Source organism: Tachypleus tridentatus, chromosome 2 (assembly GCF_004210375.1).
Source record: "Tachypleus tridentatus isolate NWPU-2018 chromosome 2, ASM421037v1, whole genome shotgun sequence".
In the NCBI taxonomy this organism is placed as follows: Eukaryota; Metazoa; Arthropoda; class Merostomata; order Xiphosura; family Limulidae; genus Tachypleus; species Tachypleus tridentatus.
Genome location: NC_134826.1, coordinates 69,657,643 through 69,677,676, shown reverse-complemented (window position 1 = coordinate 69,677,676; position 20,034 = coordinate 69,657,643). Strand labels below are relative to the sequence as shown.

The 20,034-nt window shown below is 31.0% G+C and overlaps 1 protein-coding gene across 1 annotated transcript; it reads right to left on the bottom strand.

Annotated features, from left to right (window-relative positions):
- Positions 1-2,233: 2,233 nt before the first annotated feature.
- Positions 2,234-19,632, bottom strand: LOC143245525 (zinc finger CCHC domain-containing protein 8 homolog). Its single transcript, XM_076491888.1, is given in 14 exon segments — positions 2,234-3,015; positions 3,339-3,447; positions 5,067-5,144; positions 7,512-7,582; positions 8,001-8,057; positions 9,172-9,277; positions 9,279-9,321; positions 10,780-10,827; positions 12,132-12,260; positions 13,744-13,818; positions 14,176-14,273; positions 15,166-15,259; positions 15,763-15,865; positions 18,972-19,632. Coding segments are annotated over 14 exon segments (2,202 nt in total). The 5' UTR covers positions 19,552-19,632; the 3' UTR covers positions 2,234-2,404.
- Positions 19,633-20,034: the final 402 nt, after the last annotated feature.

Here is a 20,034-nt window from a genome sequence, read left to right as displayed (position 1 = left end):
GGAGTCTGTCTGCTATGGTTGTACGTGTGAATATTTGTGTATGAAATTAGATGATGTGGTTCTGGGAACTCTGTATGTTGTTGTGAGGAGTGTGTTTTATATTGTTTGTAGTTTGGTTTTGATTATTTTGTCACTTACAGTAAGTAATCCAAACTGGAGCTGAAACTTACAACGTTTGTTTGTTTTTCAATTTTGCGCAAAGCTACACGATGTCTATCTGCGCTAGCCATCTCTAATTTAGAGGTGAAAGACTAGAGGGAAGGTAACTAGTCATCGCCACCCACTGCCAACTCTTGGGGTACTCTTTTACCAACGAATTGTAGGATTGACTGTTACATCATAACGTACCCACGGCTGAAAGGGCATGTTTGTTGTGATGGGAATTCGAACCCGCGACCCTCAGATTACGAGTCGAGTGCCTTCACCTGGCCAATATCGAATAAAAAATTAGAAACAATGCCATAATATTTTTAACATGTCTAAGTTAATTTACGTTACTATCCGGTGAGTTAAAAAGAGCTCCAAAACCCATAAATAGTGGTCTTAGTTTTCAGAGACTAGGTATATGTGATAAAAGTGCAAAACAGCATGGTCTATCTTTAGGGAAATTACGTTTGGCAAGAAAAAAATTTGGTAATTTTTCATTGATTCTTAAAAATGCTTCAAGTTTTTTAATAAATAGATTTTTGGTTATCACGTATACTAGAGGTCACTGAAAGTTTTAGATGGGTACAAACTTTGTTTTATTTACTTTATGATAAAACTTTATATAATTTACCAAGATTGATTGCTTAAGTCTATAAACGTATGGCAAATTGTCGAGTTATTTGCCGTTCATCTTGTGATAAAATCTCTGGACATTTCTTAAACTTGCTCTATTAAAACGATACTAAAGTAACTGATTTTAGTTTTAAAGAAAACCATTGGAAGTAACTGTCACGGTGATTACTATATGTTTCATGGAAATTTCAGATAGTGAGAGATTTATTACGTTATCACACAGGGTGTACAAGAATTACAATCAGTTGTGCAAGATTATAATGGAATAAGTACTTGGAAGCAATAATTGCACTGAATCATACAATCTATTACAAAAGTTGTATTTTACCCACCTCAGATATAAATGAGACATCTGCTGTATATATAATTCGTAAATTATCATTTCATATGAACAATACATTTATATTCTGATCTTACTAAATGTTACGTGTGCAAAGCGTTTTCTGGGATTTGTATATACTTTTTGTGTACTTTCTCCTTCAACTAGCAGAGTGTTATTAAACTTGACAACAATTCTACGAAACCAAAAAAAATCCTCAAAACTATACAAAGAAACCTACATCTTCAAAGTAGTACAATGTTATTAATAAACAAGAACAGCCAATTCTGCTAAATTATTTCAAAGTATTGGAAGTGTTTTTAAAAAAATTATATGAATGATTATGTAAATTACATTGATATCTCTCTAAAAGTAATTTTATATAATTCCATACATAAGATTCATTTCCTGTAACAAAAGTATAATTTAAGGACAAGATAGCTTTCTTAATGATGTCCAATATAGAAAAAAACTTTTTAAAAAACGTGTTTAATGGACATTTCTTGAGGTCACATGGTACTTCCCAAGATAAGGTTTCATAATTAGTATATAATTTCAGCATAAAAACTTAAACACTGATAGTAAATAATCTTTAAGTTTTGTAGCAATCTCATAAAATATCCATCCTATTGAAAATAACCAACGCATCTATATGTTAAAATGGAATGTAAATATATATAACTACTTATCCCTGATTCTGTTGGACTGGAGAGTACAGAAGTTTACTGTCTTGTTTGTAAAAACACTTCAAACTGATATCAGCATGTCTTAGTGACAGTCCACAATTATTTTACTATAATTTGATCTTCTTGATGATAAGAAATCCACTTGAAATAAAAATGTATTTCAGAATGGCTGGTATAGGTATTAACACTCTTACTAATGAAGCAGAGAACAGTGTTTCAACCTTCCATGAGTAAAAGTGTCATTGCCAATACCAGCCATTCTGAGATACAATTTTATCTTTTGTTAGCGTAATAAATGTATATTTGAAGATGGTAAAATCTTATGTTCACAAATTTATTAAATAGTTTAAGGGTATTTTTATGAAAGTCATGTCCAAACTTGAAGATAAATGAATGTAAATAAAACCATTTAACACTATTGCAAAAGAGGGAGACTAAGAAACAGAACTATAGTATATATCATTATAATATGTACTTCATGTTCTAAAGATTAGTTATATATATATATATGTACACAAATATTTCACCTCAGTGGTTGACATTTTATACCCAAGATTGGTGACCAAAACATGTTCATGATTTAACTTCTACAGACTTATCCAGTCATGATAATATCATACTATATTTCTTGAAGTTTCTGCTTCACTTTTGCTAACACATGCCTCATTTTATCGTACATTCCTGTTGAGTTGGACATATTTTCAAAGGGCAAGTGTTCAGACACACCATCTTTAAACTTTGAAGAATCTGGCAAGCGCTCATGAGAGCTAACTCTCGACATAACAGGTGTTCCAGTGGACACTGATAGAGAGCGACTATGTTTCTTTTCTGTCGCTTTTTTAGAATCCTCATTTTGGGAAGATTCTGAATCAGTTCGCACATTTTTATCACTAACAGTTGGCAGTTCAGTGTTAGAAGTCTCTTGAATTAAGTCAGTGGCTCTGCATTCTTGACTACTTCCATCTTCCAAGTCTGTTGAGTCAGCAACCCGGTCAAGTTCTTTCATCAGTTTCCTTTTAGTCTCCTCTAGGTCAGTCAGTGATGGTGAGGTTGCCCGTGATGATACTTGGCTAGATGCTGCAGTTCCTTGGTCATCTGTGTCAGAGCAATCTGATGGAGGCAAGGAAGGTGGAGGAGGAGGGGGAGTATGTTTTGGTGTATCTGGGGGAAGGGGTGGAATGAACTTAGATGTGCCAGCTTCATCATCTCCTGAATCAATTATTCTTCCTTCTATTTGAAAAGTATGGTGAGAATGATTTCAAAATGTTGTAAAAAATAACAACCCACACTTGGGAAACATACATCACATTACAGGTCTTTTTTTTACTTTTATTAAACTTTGGGAATTATATAATAAAAAGAATTATACACAATATCAAATCTAAAAACCTATGATTGTACAATACATAACAAATGTAAGCTTTGTTATTTCTAATGACAAGTTACTTTGCTAGTAGTCCCCTGTTATACTACTTGACAAACATTTATTAGACCCATTTATTGTATCATATATTTATGTCAGGGATACTCTAGAAAACTTCAAACAAACTTACGAATATTGTAATCAACTTCCATATCTTCTTCACTTCTGTTCAGCTTGCTGACCTTAGCTTTTACGTTTGAAGTATCTGGAATTTGTCTTTTCGTATAAGGTTTGGGCTCCTAAACATGGAATTACGACACAATGTTAGATGTAAAATCATACAATTCAAAAGAGTATGAATATGTAGTTAAATATAAGACAGTTTTAAGTACATAGAAAAACATTTCAGTACCTTACATGTCTTGACTGACAAAGTTTGATCATTTTAATAGAAGAGTGATGCATTACGTATGACACAAACATCTGACACATTATTTTCTTCAATGAATACTGAACAGACTACACATTTATGAACTATGCTAAAGCTTCAGGTGTATCTGGACTTTATGAATCATTTGCTAAATGATCTTAAGCCCAATATAACAAAGTTGGGATCAATGATTATTTGTTTGTCCTTGCACTAAACATTAAGCAGTAATATTAACATCTTGGAGGTCATCTAAAATATGTTTCAGTGGGAGGATTGTAATTAGACTGAAATGTACCAGTGGCCTTCATTGACTTGTGATAGTATGTTTGATTGAAAGGTACTAGTGGAAAAGTACTAACAGTGGCCCTCATCGACTTGTGACAGTGTGTTTGATTGAAAGGTACTAGTGGCTTTCACCAACTTGTGACAGTATGTTTGATAGAAAGGTTTGGTTCTGAATTTTGCACAAAGCTACACAAGGGCTATCTGCATTAGCCATCTCTAATTTAGCAGTGTAAGACTAGAGGGAAAGGCAGCTAGCCATCACCACCTGCTGCCAACTCTTGGGCTACTCTTTTACAAACGAAAAGTGGGATTGACTGTCACATTATAATGCATGTTTGGTGCAATGGGGATTCAAACCCGCAACCCTCAGATTACGAGTTGAATGCCTTAACCCATCTGGCCATGCTGGGCCATTGCTAGAAAGGTACTACCAGTGGCCCACATCGACTTGTGACAGTACATTTGATTGAAAGGTACAACTAATGGCCCTTACTGACTTGTGACAATACATATGACTGAAAGGTGCCAGTGGCACTCACCAACTTGTGACAGCACATTTGACTGAAAGGTGCCAGTGGCACTCATCAAGTTGTGACAGAGCATTTGAAAATGAGGTTTTTAACAATTAATGCACTGAACTAAATAATTTAATAAATATTTATTTTTTGTCAGGTATGTAAACCTATTTGCTCTAGCTGTTGCTAATTTTGAGCTGGTAGTCTAAAGGTAAGGCAGCAAGTCAACAGTACTAACCTCAAATTCTATTATAAAATAACAGGCTTAAATGGAATGACTAAAACTGCTGTTGTCATAGAGACATAATTACAAACGTATTTTTTTCAAAGAGCAATTCAATTTGATTATTATTATTTTTACTTTTTGCTTAGTTGGGAGAGGGGGGGCTCCTTTCATGTGGGGAGATTGGGGCAACTGCACCCATTTAACTCCTCTCTTCTAATTCAGTTCTGTAAAGACAGAAATAGCAACTTGCTAGATTTAGTATGTAGCCTTCACACATAAATACCAAGTTAATATACTCAGTATTTAATGTGTAATGTTGAGACAGAAATTCCAAGTTTCTGGATTGTTTAAGAAACAATGATAAGCCTGAAATTTAATTTTGCACTAATAAAATACATAGGTGAAAAGAGAATACCACAACGACTTAAACCTAATATGCTTGCATTTGAAATAAAACCTTACTGGTGGCTTCATGCTTTGTTCTGCAACATATCGAAGTTGACAAAATTGAAGAGGGGGCATCCCAAGGTGTTCACTTTCCTAAAAAGTAAAACTCTGTTCATAAGTAATCTTTGATATGAAACATTTTGTTTAAATGACGAAGTTCAAATCTTTTTTTATGATAAGAAAAATATATGTTAATTGATTCATATTGCTTTTTTTTAGTTGGAATTCAGTAACTTAATTCTTCATTTGTTTGTTGTTAAACCACACAGTGAGCCATCTGTGCTGCACGAACCACGTGCATCAAAATTCAGTTTTTCGTGTTATAAGCCTACAGATTTTCTGCTGAGTGACTGGAAAGCAAGAAATTTAAAACTCTTCCCAGCCTGAAAATACCAATACAAACATAAAGTGTTTTAGCCCAACAGAAGAATAAATATATCAAACTAATGCTGTATTTGTTAACTTCCAGGAGTATTCTAAGCCAATTCTCATATTTCTGTCTTAACAATCTTACATAATAAAAGTTTCTAAAATATCCAATAGCTTTTTATACAATAAAATAAATCAGATTGGATAACTTAGAGTGCCAATAATTTATTTATTTAATTTCAGATTAATATTAAACCTTTAGCTGTGATTGTTTTGTGTTTCGTTTTTTTTGTGCCACTTTGTGAACCCTGCTTAACACAAATGGACATGAATCAGTATTAATAGTTAAAAGTAAACAGTGATTATGAAAGAAGAATAAATTCCTATTTAAGTAAGATACTAGAGATTTTGTACACGTTTTAAATTTGGTTTAATAAAATAATTTTGATGCTAAAGAAGATTAATTTTGTGCAATAAAATGTTTTTGTTTACTGCAACTCAGAAAATTTGTTTACTTCTTTTGAAAGCAATCGTTGTGAACTTCAAAAGGAAGAAGCAAGATTGATAAGCAACTGTTACATGTTCAAATTGATGAAAAAAACGTTTATAAGCAATTTAAAAAGGAGTCAAGCTTATGAACTGTTAAGATAGCTGGAAAAAAAAGTTGTTTCTCAAACAAAACATTTGACCTTAACAGTATCAGAGAATTTGAATAACCCTGTATTGTTTTCAGTTATATCATGCTTAAAATCACGATCAGATAATTAAGGTTCACAGACAGAATTATCATCAGTTTCCATAAGTTCAATTGTCTCATCAAGCGTTAAAACACCTGAGCAATTGGTTTCCATTTTTAATTTGTTTTTGCATAAAAAATATGGCATACTGGTAGCTGATGTCATCATCTGTACAGGCTTTGTGTACACATTTTGCATTTCTAGCAGGAAATTCAAACCACATTATGTGGCTGCCCTATAGTGACAGTCACAGAATAGAGAGTTTCATATACAAAACACAGTCGTGGAACTGAGCTAAAAAAATATGAAATAAATGTGCTTCAAGACAGAAACCCATTTCACATTTCCCAATTAAGCATTAGACCTAAGGGAAGAAATAAAAAGGTTTTGATCACAGAAGTATTTATGCTAGCAAATAAGGAATATGGAAAGAGAATAACAAATTCCTTATTTATGGTACATAAAATATAAACCTTTAAGAGCTTAAAGTAGCCTTCAGATTATGAGTTTGGAAACATCACCCCCCAGGTGTTAAAATATCCCACAAGCCATGAGTTTGGAAATAGCCCTCCCCCAGGTGCAAAAGTATCCCATAAGCCATGAATTTGGAAACAGCCCCCTGGTGTTAAAGTATCCCATAAGATGACTGAAGAAGGTTGAAATGTTGTTCGCTCCTCTATGTAAAAAATTTTCTCAACTCAAACGAGCCGTTTTTACATAAATAAGTTTGGAAACAGCCCCCAATTTTACATAGCTCAACAGCTCTCCTCCAATAATATACACACACAGAATATTAGCTACTACAGAGACTACAATATAATATATATTAAAATAGAAGCTGCCTTTTGGAAGAAAGAATTGTGTGAGTAGCATGTTAAAAATAACAATGTGAAAAAAGTTTATAATGGAATCAGTGTAAAAATAACAATACCAAAAGATGAGGCACCCAATATGAAGAAATAGTTAAGGTGAGCCTTTGCAACCCACAGAATAAAAAGATGCTCAAACGTTCTTATGAAATGACATTCAAACAGTCACAACAAGATATGTGTTTCACCAAGAAAAAACCCCTGAAATGAAAATAAATATTCTAGCAAAATATCATATAACTACATTAATTTTGAAAATATTTCTAGAAACATCTTTTGTAAACCTGTTGAATCTCTATGCCAAAACATTTTTTTTTTACATTCAAGTTTGTGCAATAAACATCTAAATGATTAAATGATAGGAGTTTAGCAAATGGGTCATGAAAAGCCATTTTCATGACCCATTTGCACTATTACGAATTTTGGTAACTTATTTCTACAAGCAATGAAAAAAATTGAGTAACTATGTAACATTCAATACGCACATCAATAAATCCATAAGGGATTGGAACATTAAATCCTGGGTAGTCAACTAACTTCATAGGATCATACTGAACTGAAAAAACAAAAATATAGTTACAATATTTTTAACTTCTAATTGCATGTGATTATTCAAATGTAATTCACATATCCAAACAAAAACATTTTCTAACAACTTATATCATATGGAAAGTTTTCTAGGAGTTTAGGAATGCACTACATGTAGTCATAGAGTAACAACTTCATTAGGATCTAATGCATCAAATAAATATGTAAACAGTATTAGAGATTTATGATTAGTTTATAATTTTAACCAATAATTTAAGAAGCTGTCAAATTTGACACTAAAAACGTGGTAATGTTTGACAAAACCTCATACCTATTTGCATCAATTACTTCTGAAAATAGTTTAAAATGTCTTTATATTATAACATAACCTCATTAAATTCATTTAATACAGTAATAAAACGTATTATCATTTAATTTCATCCAACCTTTCAATGAGTCTACATCGACCTCACCATCTTCAATGTTCTCATCATGATGAACAGCTACAAGAAAGAAGATTCATACATGTAACACTTTTAATTCATACCTTTAGATAACTTTCACTTCTACAGTTAACAGAACATGATGTTAAAAGTTGTGGTATTAGACATTCACAAACCTCAACAGTTAAGATGAAGTGATCTCTGACTAGTTAGAGAACCTTGCCATACTAGTCTTTTGTGTAGTTTCTAATGTAACACAAAAGAGCATTTGAATTCCTATCACACTACCATGTTACATGTGTCATGTTTGTCTCATGTGCAGTTTATAATATAAAAAAACAACACTGTTTGAATTCCAACCACATTAACTTGTTACCTTTGTGTTTTACTCGTCTGATTCACAGTATCTCATGAACAAAAATGTTCAAATCGATTCTCGGTTATCATGTTACCCATGTATTTTACCTGTTCCATGTTAAGCTTCTAATGTACAAACAATGTATGAATTATAGTTAAATAATTTTGTTACTTTTGCTTCATACAAGCATTACATACAGTGTTAATGTAAAAACATAGATATTAAAAATCTTATTAGATTGTCTTGTTAACTGTTAGCTTTGTTTAAGTCATGAAGGACTATGTAAATGATGTCTCAACAGTTGAGTACTATAACTGGATACCAGGTTTCATATAGCACTGCTAAACTATAGAAAGACATCTCATCACGAAGCTGAAATCTGAACAATCTAGCTGGCTGCTTCAGTAAAGATGACAGGTGAGAGCCATTTGTAACCATAAATGAGTCTTAGTTTATAAAATGTAAGCTCCGAATTTCTTACTTATCAACAAGCTAAACTCTTTATCAAAGTGTCCAAAACAAGCAAAGCAAGCTATTCTCAGACAATGGTGTAAACAAAATGGCAGAAGTGATGAACTTGCAAGTCAAAAGTTTTTAAACCACAAAGTTGAAGTTTATTTTTTAAATCTCAATGAGACACAATTTTAATACAAATAAAAACAATAGCCTATAATATTAACACCGTCTTTAAAAACAAAGTAAAATGTTTAAAAAAGTAAACAGTCTTATTTCTCAACACAATGAGGAAAACAATAATTTTACCTAAATTATCTAGACATTGTTCTTACTAATATGCAAATTATGTAAGATACTAACCTTTACCATCTGATCCATACATCATTATTCCCGAACTTTCAATCTCTGCTTCTTTCAGCCAGCCTGGAGGGTAGCCCAAGATTCTCATCCGATAAATGTACTGGGGGGAGTTGGTTGGGTAACAAGTCAAGTGCTTGTCGAAGTTCGTTACTGTTGTTTTAGAATGTAGATAATACAGACTTAAATACAGGAGAAATGAGACCTTTTACGACAAGTGTCATTTTTAAGTAGCTGCTTCCTATTTTTATATACACAACATGTTACAACAGGTAGTAGAATTATACCACCATGTCATAAGGAAATACATGTACACATGCTACTGTATCTATATACATCTTCTGTATTTTTAATGTTGAACAAATAACCACAACAGAACGAGCAAAGTGACGATAATTTATTCATGGAAAGCAAACATTTTGACCAGTGTATAAGAATTTTACTCAGAAGAGGTTATTTACATTAAAACAATAACATATAATTTGTTAAAATAAAACAGCAACTTCTCTACATTGAGAACACAACTCGCTTACTGATTAACTTAACTAAAGATTTATGTTCATAGTTATAAATTATTCTGCAAACTGTATTACTGGTAGAGCAAGAAATAACAATGTTTCTGGCTCAAAAAATATGACAACACATTCTCTCTTTTTAAAGAGAGAACATTTTTTGAACATTTCAAAGATTTTATGGCTTTAAATATTATGATACTGATGTTACATTTACATTGCTTTGTTTCACCTTATTTTCATGTAATTCTACCAAATTGTATTTGTATTTCCAATAAATAAATCACAGTTGGTCTGTCTAGTGTAACAAAATGCTCTGAGAAATTTGGTAGAGAAATATAGATGGACCTCTTGAAAAACTGAGTTTAAATGGATAAGCAATCATAAAACTAGTTTGAACTTGGCATCCATTTAATCTTTACTACCAAAATGCTGGGAATGACAGCTCATATAGAATAGATTTGTAGTAAAACATACCAACATCATAACAAATCAAAGAAATATTTAATGCACTGTACTCTCATAAGTCATGCTCTCATTTATTACTACCTAAGCCTAGCAATGAAAATATAGTTTTTTTAGTTTTGATGTAATTGCTGACATTTTATATTAAATGTTAAGTACCCTTATAATTCCACCAACTTTAATAATACAGAATTTTCCACTAAATTAGTAAATTCCATTGAAACTGCAAATATGTTTTTATACAATTATTCTTGTGTGAAGCCCCCTCAAAAACAAATAAAACAACAACACAACAAAATTGTTTATGATTATCCACAGATGTTAAATTTTTTATTGATGCAAGTTGCAGCACCATTTTTTGGTGGTATTCACCTTCTGATGTAAGTGTGGGACCCTCAACCACAAACAGTCATTAGATAGGTGATTGCATGTTGATGCTGCTTTTGGAAACACAAATAAAACATTATGAATACAAACTATTCCTCTGCAAAAGTTTAAGTATTAACAGTGTAGGAAGCATATATATGCACTGTTCAGTATAACTTAAGTTTTCTCCAAAATATATCTGAAATACTGTCCTTTACAGTAATGTACACACACACACACACACAATGATTGTATCCTTAAAACTTACCTAATTGTACCTGGTTTAAATTTTTGGTTCTTCTCTTCTTGATGGTACCTAAAGGTAAGGGTAATCATTACCATGGAGACAAATACTAACATAATACTGGATTAGAATATCTTGTATATATCTACAGAAAGGTACATTTGTATAAGAATATATATTCTAATGCATTATGAAGTATGATTTATGACAATTATAGCACTTACTATCATCACATCAAAGTTTTCTTAACTAGCACTACAAACTTTTTTTTTTACATTTTTTGATGTACCTTCAATAAACTCTGTTTTCTATCAGTTTATGTTACCTATAATCTAGATCAAAGTTATTATCACCTTTAGAACAAACAGTTATTAAATATTTTCTTCAAGCATGCTTCAGTAGATACCAGCAGCTTATTACTAATAACATAAAATAAATATGATAAAAACTAAAATCTGCATAAAGGTAAACCATGTCAAAATGTTAATTCACAGATTAGGAGAGCTTTAGGTTTTTAGTGCATGGAAAGTTGTATTCACTGTTAAAAAGATAAATAAAATATCAATTACTGCAGAAAAGTAATTGGTTTAATATCAAGCAATATCAAAGCGTTAGCTTGTTTTCTGGTGCAATAGGAAATATTTATCTTTTTAATGACAATTCATGGAAGTCTGGAATTAAAAAAAATTACTATAATTTTTAACTTTTTTTTTTAAATTGCTGATATCTCTCTCTCTCTTTATCCATCTACATGAAAGAACAGCTGAACCATTTATCATCTCCACCTGTGTATTTACACATGCTAGACATCATATCCAACCACACATTTACACATTAGATGACATCTCCATCCATACATTTACGTTAAATGTCACCTCCACCTGTATATTTACATGCTACACATCATCTCCATGTATATTTACCCATGCTAGACATCACCTCCACCCATACATTTACATGTTAGATGTCATCTCCATCTGTATATTTACCCATGCTAGACATCACCTCCACCCATACATTTACATGTTAGATGTCATCTCCATCTGTATATTTACCCATGTTAGACTTCACCTCCACCCATACATTTACACGTTAAACATATTCTCCACCCATATATTAGACATAAACTCCACTCATACATTTACACGTTAAACATATTCTCCACCCATATATTTACATGTGAGACATAATCTCCACCTATACATTTACACATTAGACACCATTTCTACTCATATATTTACATATGCTAAACATCATCTCCACCTGTACATTTATACATCAATTACACTGATGTAAAAAAAAACCCTTCCAGAGATGATAAAAGGTTAAAGACAATAAATCTCTAGGAATACTGTAAAATCAAAACTATCACAAACCTAGTCTTCGATGTAAGTGATGATGCCATGTACTGTTTGCGATTACTTGCAATTCTCCTCTGGTCATGTTTTTCAAGACACTTGTCCAAAAGATGGTTACCCATACAGTTGAAACATGTGACCCTTGGTCTTAAAAGATTTTTTAAAAAATTCAGTTAAAATGGTCAAATTCATTCTTGACATTTATTGTGTAATTGAATGAGTTGACATTTGGCATTTTTTAAAAGAAAATGTTCATTTCAAGTAATCAAGTTTATTCTTGATGTTTCCTTTTTATACGGGTCACAAAATTAAAAGCTAAAATGTGAAAAAGTAATAACGTGAAAAGAAAGTTTCGGGTCATATTCAACTGTGTGACATCTGTACATTTTCAGCAGGATAGAGAAAACCAAGTCATAAATGATGAGATAATCTGAATTTTGGTAGTTGTATTACAATAATAACTATGATGATTCTTGTACTCACTTTATTTTATATCAATATGCCTGCCGATGAACAATCCTATGACAAGATTGTAAAGGATAAGAAATTACTGTTACTATTTCACAGTCTGTTTCTCATGTATAAGAATTAAATACACATGACAATGTTCTCTTTAAAGCAAGTCATTGTAATTTAGTAACAAAGATTTCATACAATTTATCCTTTGTTCTACATTTTAGAAATTTACATGTTTGATATCTTTTGCATTATAGAAATAACAAATAAGGGTTGACACAAATGCAGTTATGCCCACAGTTGGATGTGTGAATTAGACTGTGTAAATCAAAATTTAATAGTAATGAGTTCAAGCATTAGTGAAGACATTACAAAATAGCAGGATATAATGACTAGATTATTTGGTTGGGATCATTAATTTTTACAACAAACTTTGGAAGTAATCATGTTCTGTGTAAATCCCAGATACTCTCCTGATCTTACACCATTTTTTACTTTTGACTGTGTGATAAAAAACTTAATCACACATCCAAATAACCAAGAAGACCCAAAGCAAAAAAATTACACCAGCTTGTGCAACATTAACAATGCAAATGCTAAAAAATATAGTTTAAAAACCTAAGCAAAGGAGAGACATTGTGTTATGGTATTAACAGTACATACATTAAACATTTCTAGGGTCAGAATTTATCCATTATTTCAAGAAATAGCTCTATCAAATTCTACTTTATCTATGTATGTAAGTCTCCTGGATTCTTGTAAATATATTTGTAACTGGTTAGTTCTATAAAATGGCATGGACTGTGATGTAGTTTTTACACTTTCAGGGAGATTGGCTTTCATTCTAAAAGGGTCAAAATGTACTGTATATTTGTGTAGGTCCACTGTTTTATGCATCAGTCAATCAATTCATTGTCATATTTTAATTTCAGTTTTCCTTTCAAGTGTATTTTAATTTTATTTCTATCTTGTGAGTCCAGAAACATGTAAGAAAGTTTAAAATAAACAGCACTGAATTGTGTTTGTCATACCTATTTGTCTCTTCTCTTCTATACTTGCTATGGAGCTAACACTTCATCCAAACAAATCTTTAAACCTCATGTGGGACGAGGTAGTGTTTAATAATTTTCTACCATATATCATATCAAAAGAAAAGACTGAATGAAATAACTACCGATATTTCTCCAGTTTTTGAGGATTTTCTTCTGGTGGTTTGCCTTCCATGATTTCTTCATAACCCTTATTGTAGCTACATATATTTTTCTTAAAGAAAACTCTTTTATAGTTTAATTTGTATATTTCAAGGAAATCTAGGGTTTTAGCTTGGAACAATGTGGAAATATCTTACAACATGCAGATATTTAATGGAAACAATTGCAAATATTTAGAATTTAAATGCCTAATAAGGCTGCCACAGTCTTCCTTTGTAACAATTTCACTTTCTATAAACCTGTGAGAGTACAAAGCAAGTAAAATCATAGTGTAGGTTTAGGTTAAACCTACTATTTTTATGATTTCCCAGCTTCATTAATAGTTTACTGTAACAATCTTGAAAGATCTTTTAATGCAGTGTCACTTCCTCAAACACACAGACTGAAAAAGATACACAGGAATATTTTGTGTTTCTCCACATGGAGTATGACTGTTGGCAAATTGGGTGGTGTCGACGTAAAAATCCTGGAAGAACTGTAGATGTCCACTTTCCTAAAAAATTAATTCTAAATGATGAATTTACATTTATAGGCACTTTTAAATTTAATGTTTTAAAGGTTATTTTAAAACACTGTCTTATGTTAATGAATATTGAACATAAAATAATTTGATATAAAAATACAGACAAATATACTTGTGCATTTTACACTTTTTCTCTAAAATTTATTCATAACTATTCACTTCCCAAATTACTAATGTTTCTCATAATCCATAACATGCACAATAAATCCTCTAACAAGAAAATAATTCCACATGAAAATCATATTTTATCTGTTTTGTCTCTTTCTTAAATACACTGTTTGTCTGACTGACTGCTGTTTAATAATTTCATTATTCATTTTGTACTAGAAATTAAAACTTGATAATTTACTTAAGTTCAGATGTGTCTTTGGTGTACAATGACTAGTTTTTTGTTTGTTTTTTTAGTTTTGATACTGGATTTGGCATTAAAAGATTTTTATTACAGTACTTTATTATACAGATGACAAAGTGTTTAAAGGAAATCAGTATTTTTGCACATAGAAGAATGTGAGTAAATGGGTATGAAAATATTCAGTATAATATTTATAATAATATAACTATTCATAATATAAATATTTATACATAGCATTCAACTATGTACTTAAAAAGCAGAAGTGTGGATGTATTGTCCCTTTCGGTCTTGTGTTTTAAAGTTGTGTAAACTAACTTTAGTGCAAGAAGTGAAGCCTTTTATTAAGTTACAGCTTAGTTACTTTAGCAAATCCTTTATCACAAATATTAATAGTTTACAAGTGTGTGTAAGAAGTACTGGATAAATAAGGCAATATACAGTATCATACTGATCGGGTGTTCTACACCATCATCACCTATTAGACTTTATTAACTATTATATGATACTTACTGTATCTTTTTTATTATGGTCATTTTCATCTATTGTTAGATCCTCCCCAGCCAGCAACTCTTTCAGAAACTCTTCTACCTTTGTCTGATACTTTCTGGAAATGAAAACAAATTGTATTTAAATTTTATAATAACGAGATACTTCAAAAAAAGTAAGCAGTTCTTTTTAAACAACTTGGTTAGGAAAGTTCTAATTACTAATGACTTATTAAGCAACAAAATTTATTTTACAAAAACATGCTACAATATCTGTGCAAATATAATCACCAGTAAAATGCAGAGCTGTGTAAAATAAGCTTTGCAGTAGGTTTCAAAAATTAAAATCTTTACAAACATTTCATGTATAGGGTGATTTGAAACATTAAAATAACATTCCCCATGTAAAATGGGTTTTATAATGATCTAAAATTGAACTTTTATTCTACAGAGAATAATCTACTGGTTAAAATCATAAAACCATATTTGAACAGAAGCCTGCAAGTTGCACTGTGTAAGTATTCTGTTTCAAAAGGAAAAAGTTTAAAACATTTACTAATAAATCCAATAAGCTTTAACATCTTTCAAGCTCAGAGAAATCTTATTTTGAATGAGTACTCACTTTGCTATTCTTTTATTTTTGAAGGTCACAGTGATCAAAGGTCCATTTGAAGAACTGTCTTTACTTGTTTTAATCTGATGAAATTCTTCTTTTAACCTTGAATATGGCTAATGTTAAGGAGAACTAACACAGTTAAGTCTGTATAAATCTTATATTGTCATCATTCAATCCACCTGACAGTATTACATACAAAAATAATAAAACTGATTACAATTATAAATCTATCTTAACCAGGGTTTAGAAAATTTTAAGCTTAGCAACTCTTTTAATTTTCAAGGTAAAATACATCTTGTGCAACACAATCATACTTGTTAACATAAAAATAAGAAAAAACATGGACAATATAATACTACTCACCACAAACTGGAATTTATCAAAATATGTTAGGCCTGTGTAAATAAATCTTAATAACTGTAATTCATATAATATGGTATTGCTCCCACTTTTCTTGTTTTACGTTAATTTGAGCATGAAGTAAATTTTTATTTTGTTCAAGTAAACTATAACTGATAATTTAGAAATACAAAACATAAGTCTGTTTGTTTGATAAGTTTCTTTTAAACCTAACTGAGGGCTATCTGTATTGGTCATTCATAACTTTGAAGCCATGTATGACAGAGAGAGAAGACAGCTAGTGCATATAATATAATTCACTTCCAACTTCTGAGACACTCTTTACCAACAAAATATGGAATTGACAGTTACATTATAAAGCCAAAATGACTGAAAGGACAAGCATGTTCAATACCAAGATTCAAACCTACAACCCACAGACTGCGAACCAATTAGAAATGTTCTAATTTACTCATTAGATACCAAAATGTTAACCATTTCCATAAAAAATATGCTTCCTCACTAAAACAATAAATGGTATGCACAAGTTATAACTAAGCACTAAGAATTACAAATATGGAAAGTAGATTTCATATACATATTCATATCTTAGTGAATACACAAAATAAAAGCTTATTCCTTTAAATAAATGTAGACATGGATCAATAAAAAGATATCTAGAATATTTACTGTCCTTTATTCAAGAGAACATGAATGGATAAAACATTGGTTCATAATAAATAATAAAGTGTTACATAAGTAAAAAAAATTACCTACCAAAATTAATTTTTTAGAATTACATTTCTTTAGTTTCAGTAAAGATTTAATAAGTGTGTACTTATATTACATTAATAACTTCAAAATGCTTTATTCTGGCACACACACAAATAGAACTGAGGCATAAACACAGCTCTAAATGATCAGGTTTCTTATTATATAGAAAATCAAATACAAAATAATCAAAATAAGAACTGCTTATTTAGTACAGTTTTGCAGTGATATGGCTTAAGCTCATTTCAGTTTGATTGTATACTAGGCATTTGAAGGCAAGAGTCACACAAAGTTAATTCAATACATGTATCATTTACATACTAGGAGCTGAGAATCAAGTTATCAGACTAGAAGTTTAGAAAATACATTGTAAGCATTTCAAGTGATTTATTCAGGTGAGAACTTTAGAAGAAATTTATTTAGGCTGAAAGTTTAGAGTATAAATCGTAAGAAATTTATAGGAACAAGGAAATCATTTACGGCAAATTGGAAAAGTGAAAATATTTATTATTTACAGGAGGTCCCCAATGATCTGGATTTCTACTAATGATTTGCACATAAACTTACACAGTGCAAATATTATGACACTTGAAGCCTTTTTCTATTATTATTATTATTATAAAACCACTAACCATAATATTATAGCTTTTACAGTAAACAACAATTATATTTAAAATTGATTTTATGCAGGAAGCTAAAGAATACAATTATATAAGCAAAAGCAGAGGAAAACTAGTTACTTTAAGTTACTTTAAAAAATCCTCTCTTCAAACTATTAAAACACTAATTATTTTCTTTTTAATTCTTTCTTGCTCAACATTAGTGATAGCACTGTATGGCCATTTGGGTCACTTACCGTATATTTGTTAGCAAACATTACTGTAAATATTAAACAGTATAAAATGGCTATGAATGAAATACATTGACTGATAAAAAATAAATACAATAAACATCACAGATAAGAAATAATGTTAGAGCTTCCAGAACATGCCTCAATGATGTCACTCTGGCAGATCAACTCTGATACAGCTCAAACATATTTGTTTTTCTTGAAAGAAAATGCTCTGAATCACTGCTAGATTGGAGAAGAACAAAATATTAATTGATTCTGTGATCCAGTACACTTACTCATGCACATAATGAAAAGTCAGCAAAAGCACACTTACCACTACAGCTTAAAGTTGCTTTACATAAAGGGAAAAATGTTACACAAGTTTTGCATCTTTGACACTAAAAAACAAATGAGAACCAAAGCTACTTTTAGTTAAAATACAAAAGAATAAAATTGTACAATGAATTTATAAAGTACAAGTTAAAATAGTAATACTACTGGTCAGATTGGAGTAGAAAAATACAACTTATGCTTTTGAAGATGTATTATAGTTACTGTACTTTAACATTAAGAAACCTTCATTAAAAAATACAACTTGGGAAGATAATTAATATAAAAACATACATAAACACGTGTTTATCCTGCATTGACGATTTTATTTTATCCAATAATGAGTTCAATTTTATTCACTACCTCAGTAATTTAAAGAGCTTTCAGTTGAGTGACCTTTAGTATATATATATACATATATATATATATACTAACAATTTAATAAACCACCACTGATATAATTCCCAGCCAATTGAAATGCTTTGCTTTGTATTTGCTGTGAAAGTTTTGTTGAATCCATCTGAAAATGAATGTATCAATTGATTACTGTTTTAGGTTACATGTATGACAAAAGATTTAATATGTATTAAACCATTATTGTCCATGTCAACATTTTCCTATAAAGAAACATCAGTTCTATATTATTCTCTCTTCAGTAGTTGTTGCAAATTTTCATGCCCTAGCCTTTTCACACATTTTCATGTATAATTAATTTGTACTTCACTATTATATTATATAGTTTAGAGATACCACAAGAGATGTGACATACATCTTCCTACAGAATTAAATGTAATTGGTAAGTTCTAAGCATTTTACTAAAAGTGTAAAAGGTACATCTTGGTCTCACCATTATTACCACACTAACGATAAACCACCTAAACTTCTTAAAACAATAAAAATGTCACAAAGGACAATGAATTTATGACTTTAATTAAACGGATATTTTCCTTTCTATTTCGATGGAGCTTAGACACCTTTCTGTGATGGAACTTTTTACTGGTAGATATATCATCTGATAAACAGTTTGTAGATCTTGGTATTACAGATAAATTACTGCCAATCTTGGAAGAAATACTCGACTCACGTGTATGTTGATTATACTTGTTTTGCTTTATTTCATTATCTGCTGTAGAAATACTATCTCGTTCTTGGGTGATTTCCAGCTCATCGCCATCAGATTCCGTACTTTCAAGAGAATCAACAATAATTAATTGATCACTGGAGAAAGCACTTTGAAAACTGTCGTTATCTTTCTCACATCTTCTAGTTTCCTCATAATAAATTCTAACAGCACTGTTACTATCAATATTATTAACGTTACTCGTACTGCTACAACTAGTATTAGTTACAACGTTGTTACCGTCCAAACAATCTTCTATAGAATTCGTTTTTGATCTCTTTCTGTCGGATTTATGTTTATCAGACGACACTTCTGCAGACCCTTTGTTTGTTTTTGTCAGAGAAGTGCATTCATAAACGACAAATAACTCATCATCATTAATTACTTCTTCGGTATTCGCCATCTTAAAATACTAGGAATATTGCTGGATACTGAAAGGTGTCACTTAACCTTTATATAAGGGACCGTTTAATAAATAGCTTGTTCTAAGGGCTTCTTTCATCTACCAGCTCAAACATTATTTACGTTATCTTCTATTAGACACAACATATGAAGCAGCAGAATAACCGAATCCAGAAAAATATATTTATTTATGAAGAAGTAATTAACTTTCTCGCAAGGAACCGTTTCATAATTCATGGATGCTTTTATTCTTAACTGAATCCACTCATTTTAGCTTGGAAACGAGTATTTTACAGTTAATTTATACCAATGACCTCGTTCAATTTTCTCAGTTTATTATAGACCCGGCCCGACATGGTTAAGGATTCGACTCGTAATCTGAGGGGCGCGGGTTCGCATCCCCCTCGCACCAAACATGCTCGCCTTTTCAGCCGTGGGGGCGTTATAATGTTACGGTCAATCCCACTAATCGTTGGTAAAAGAG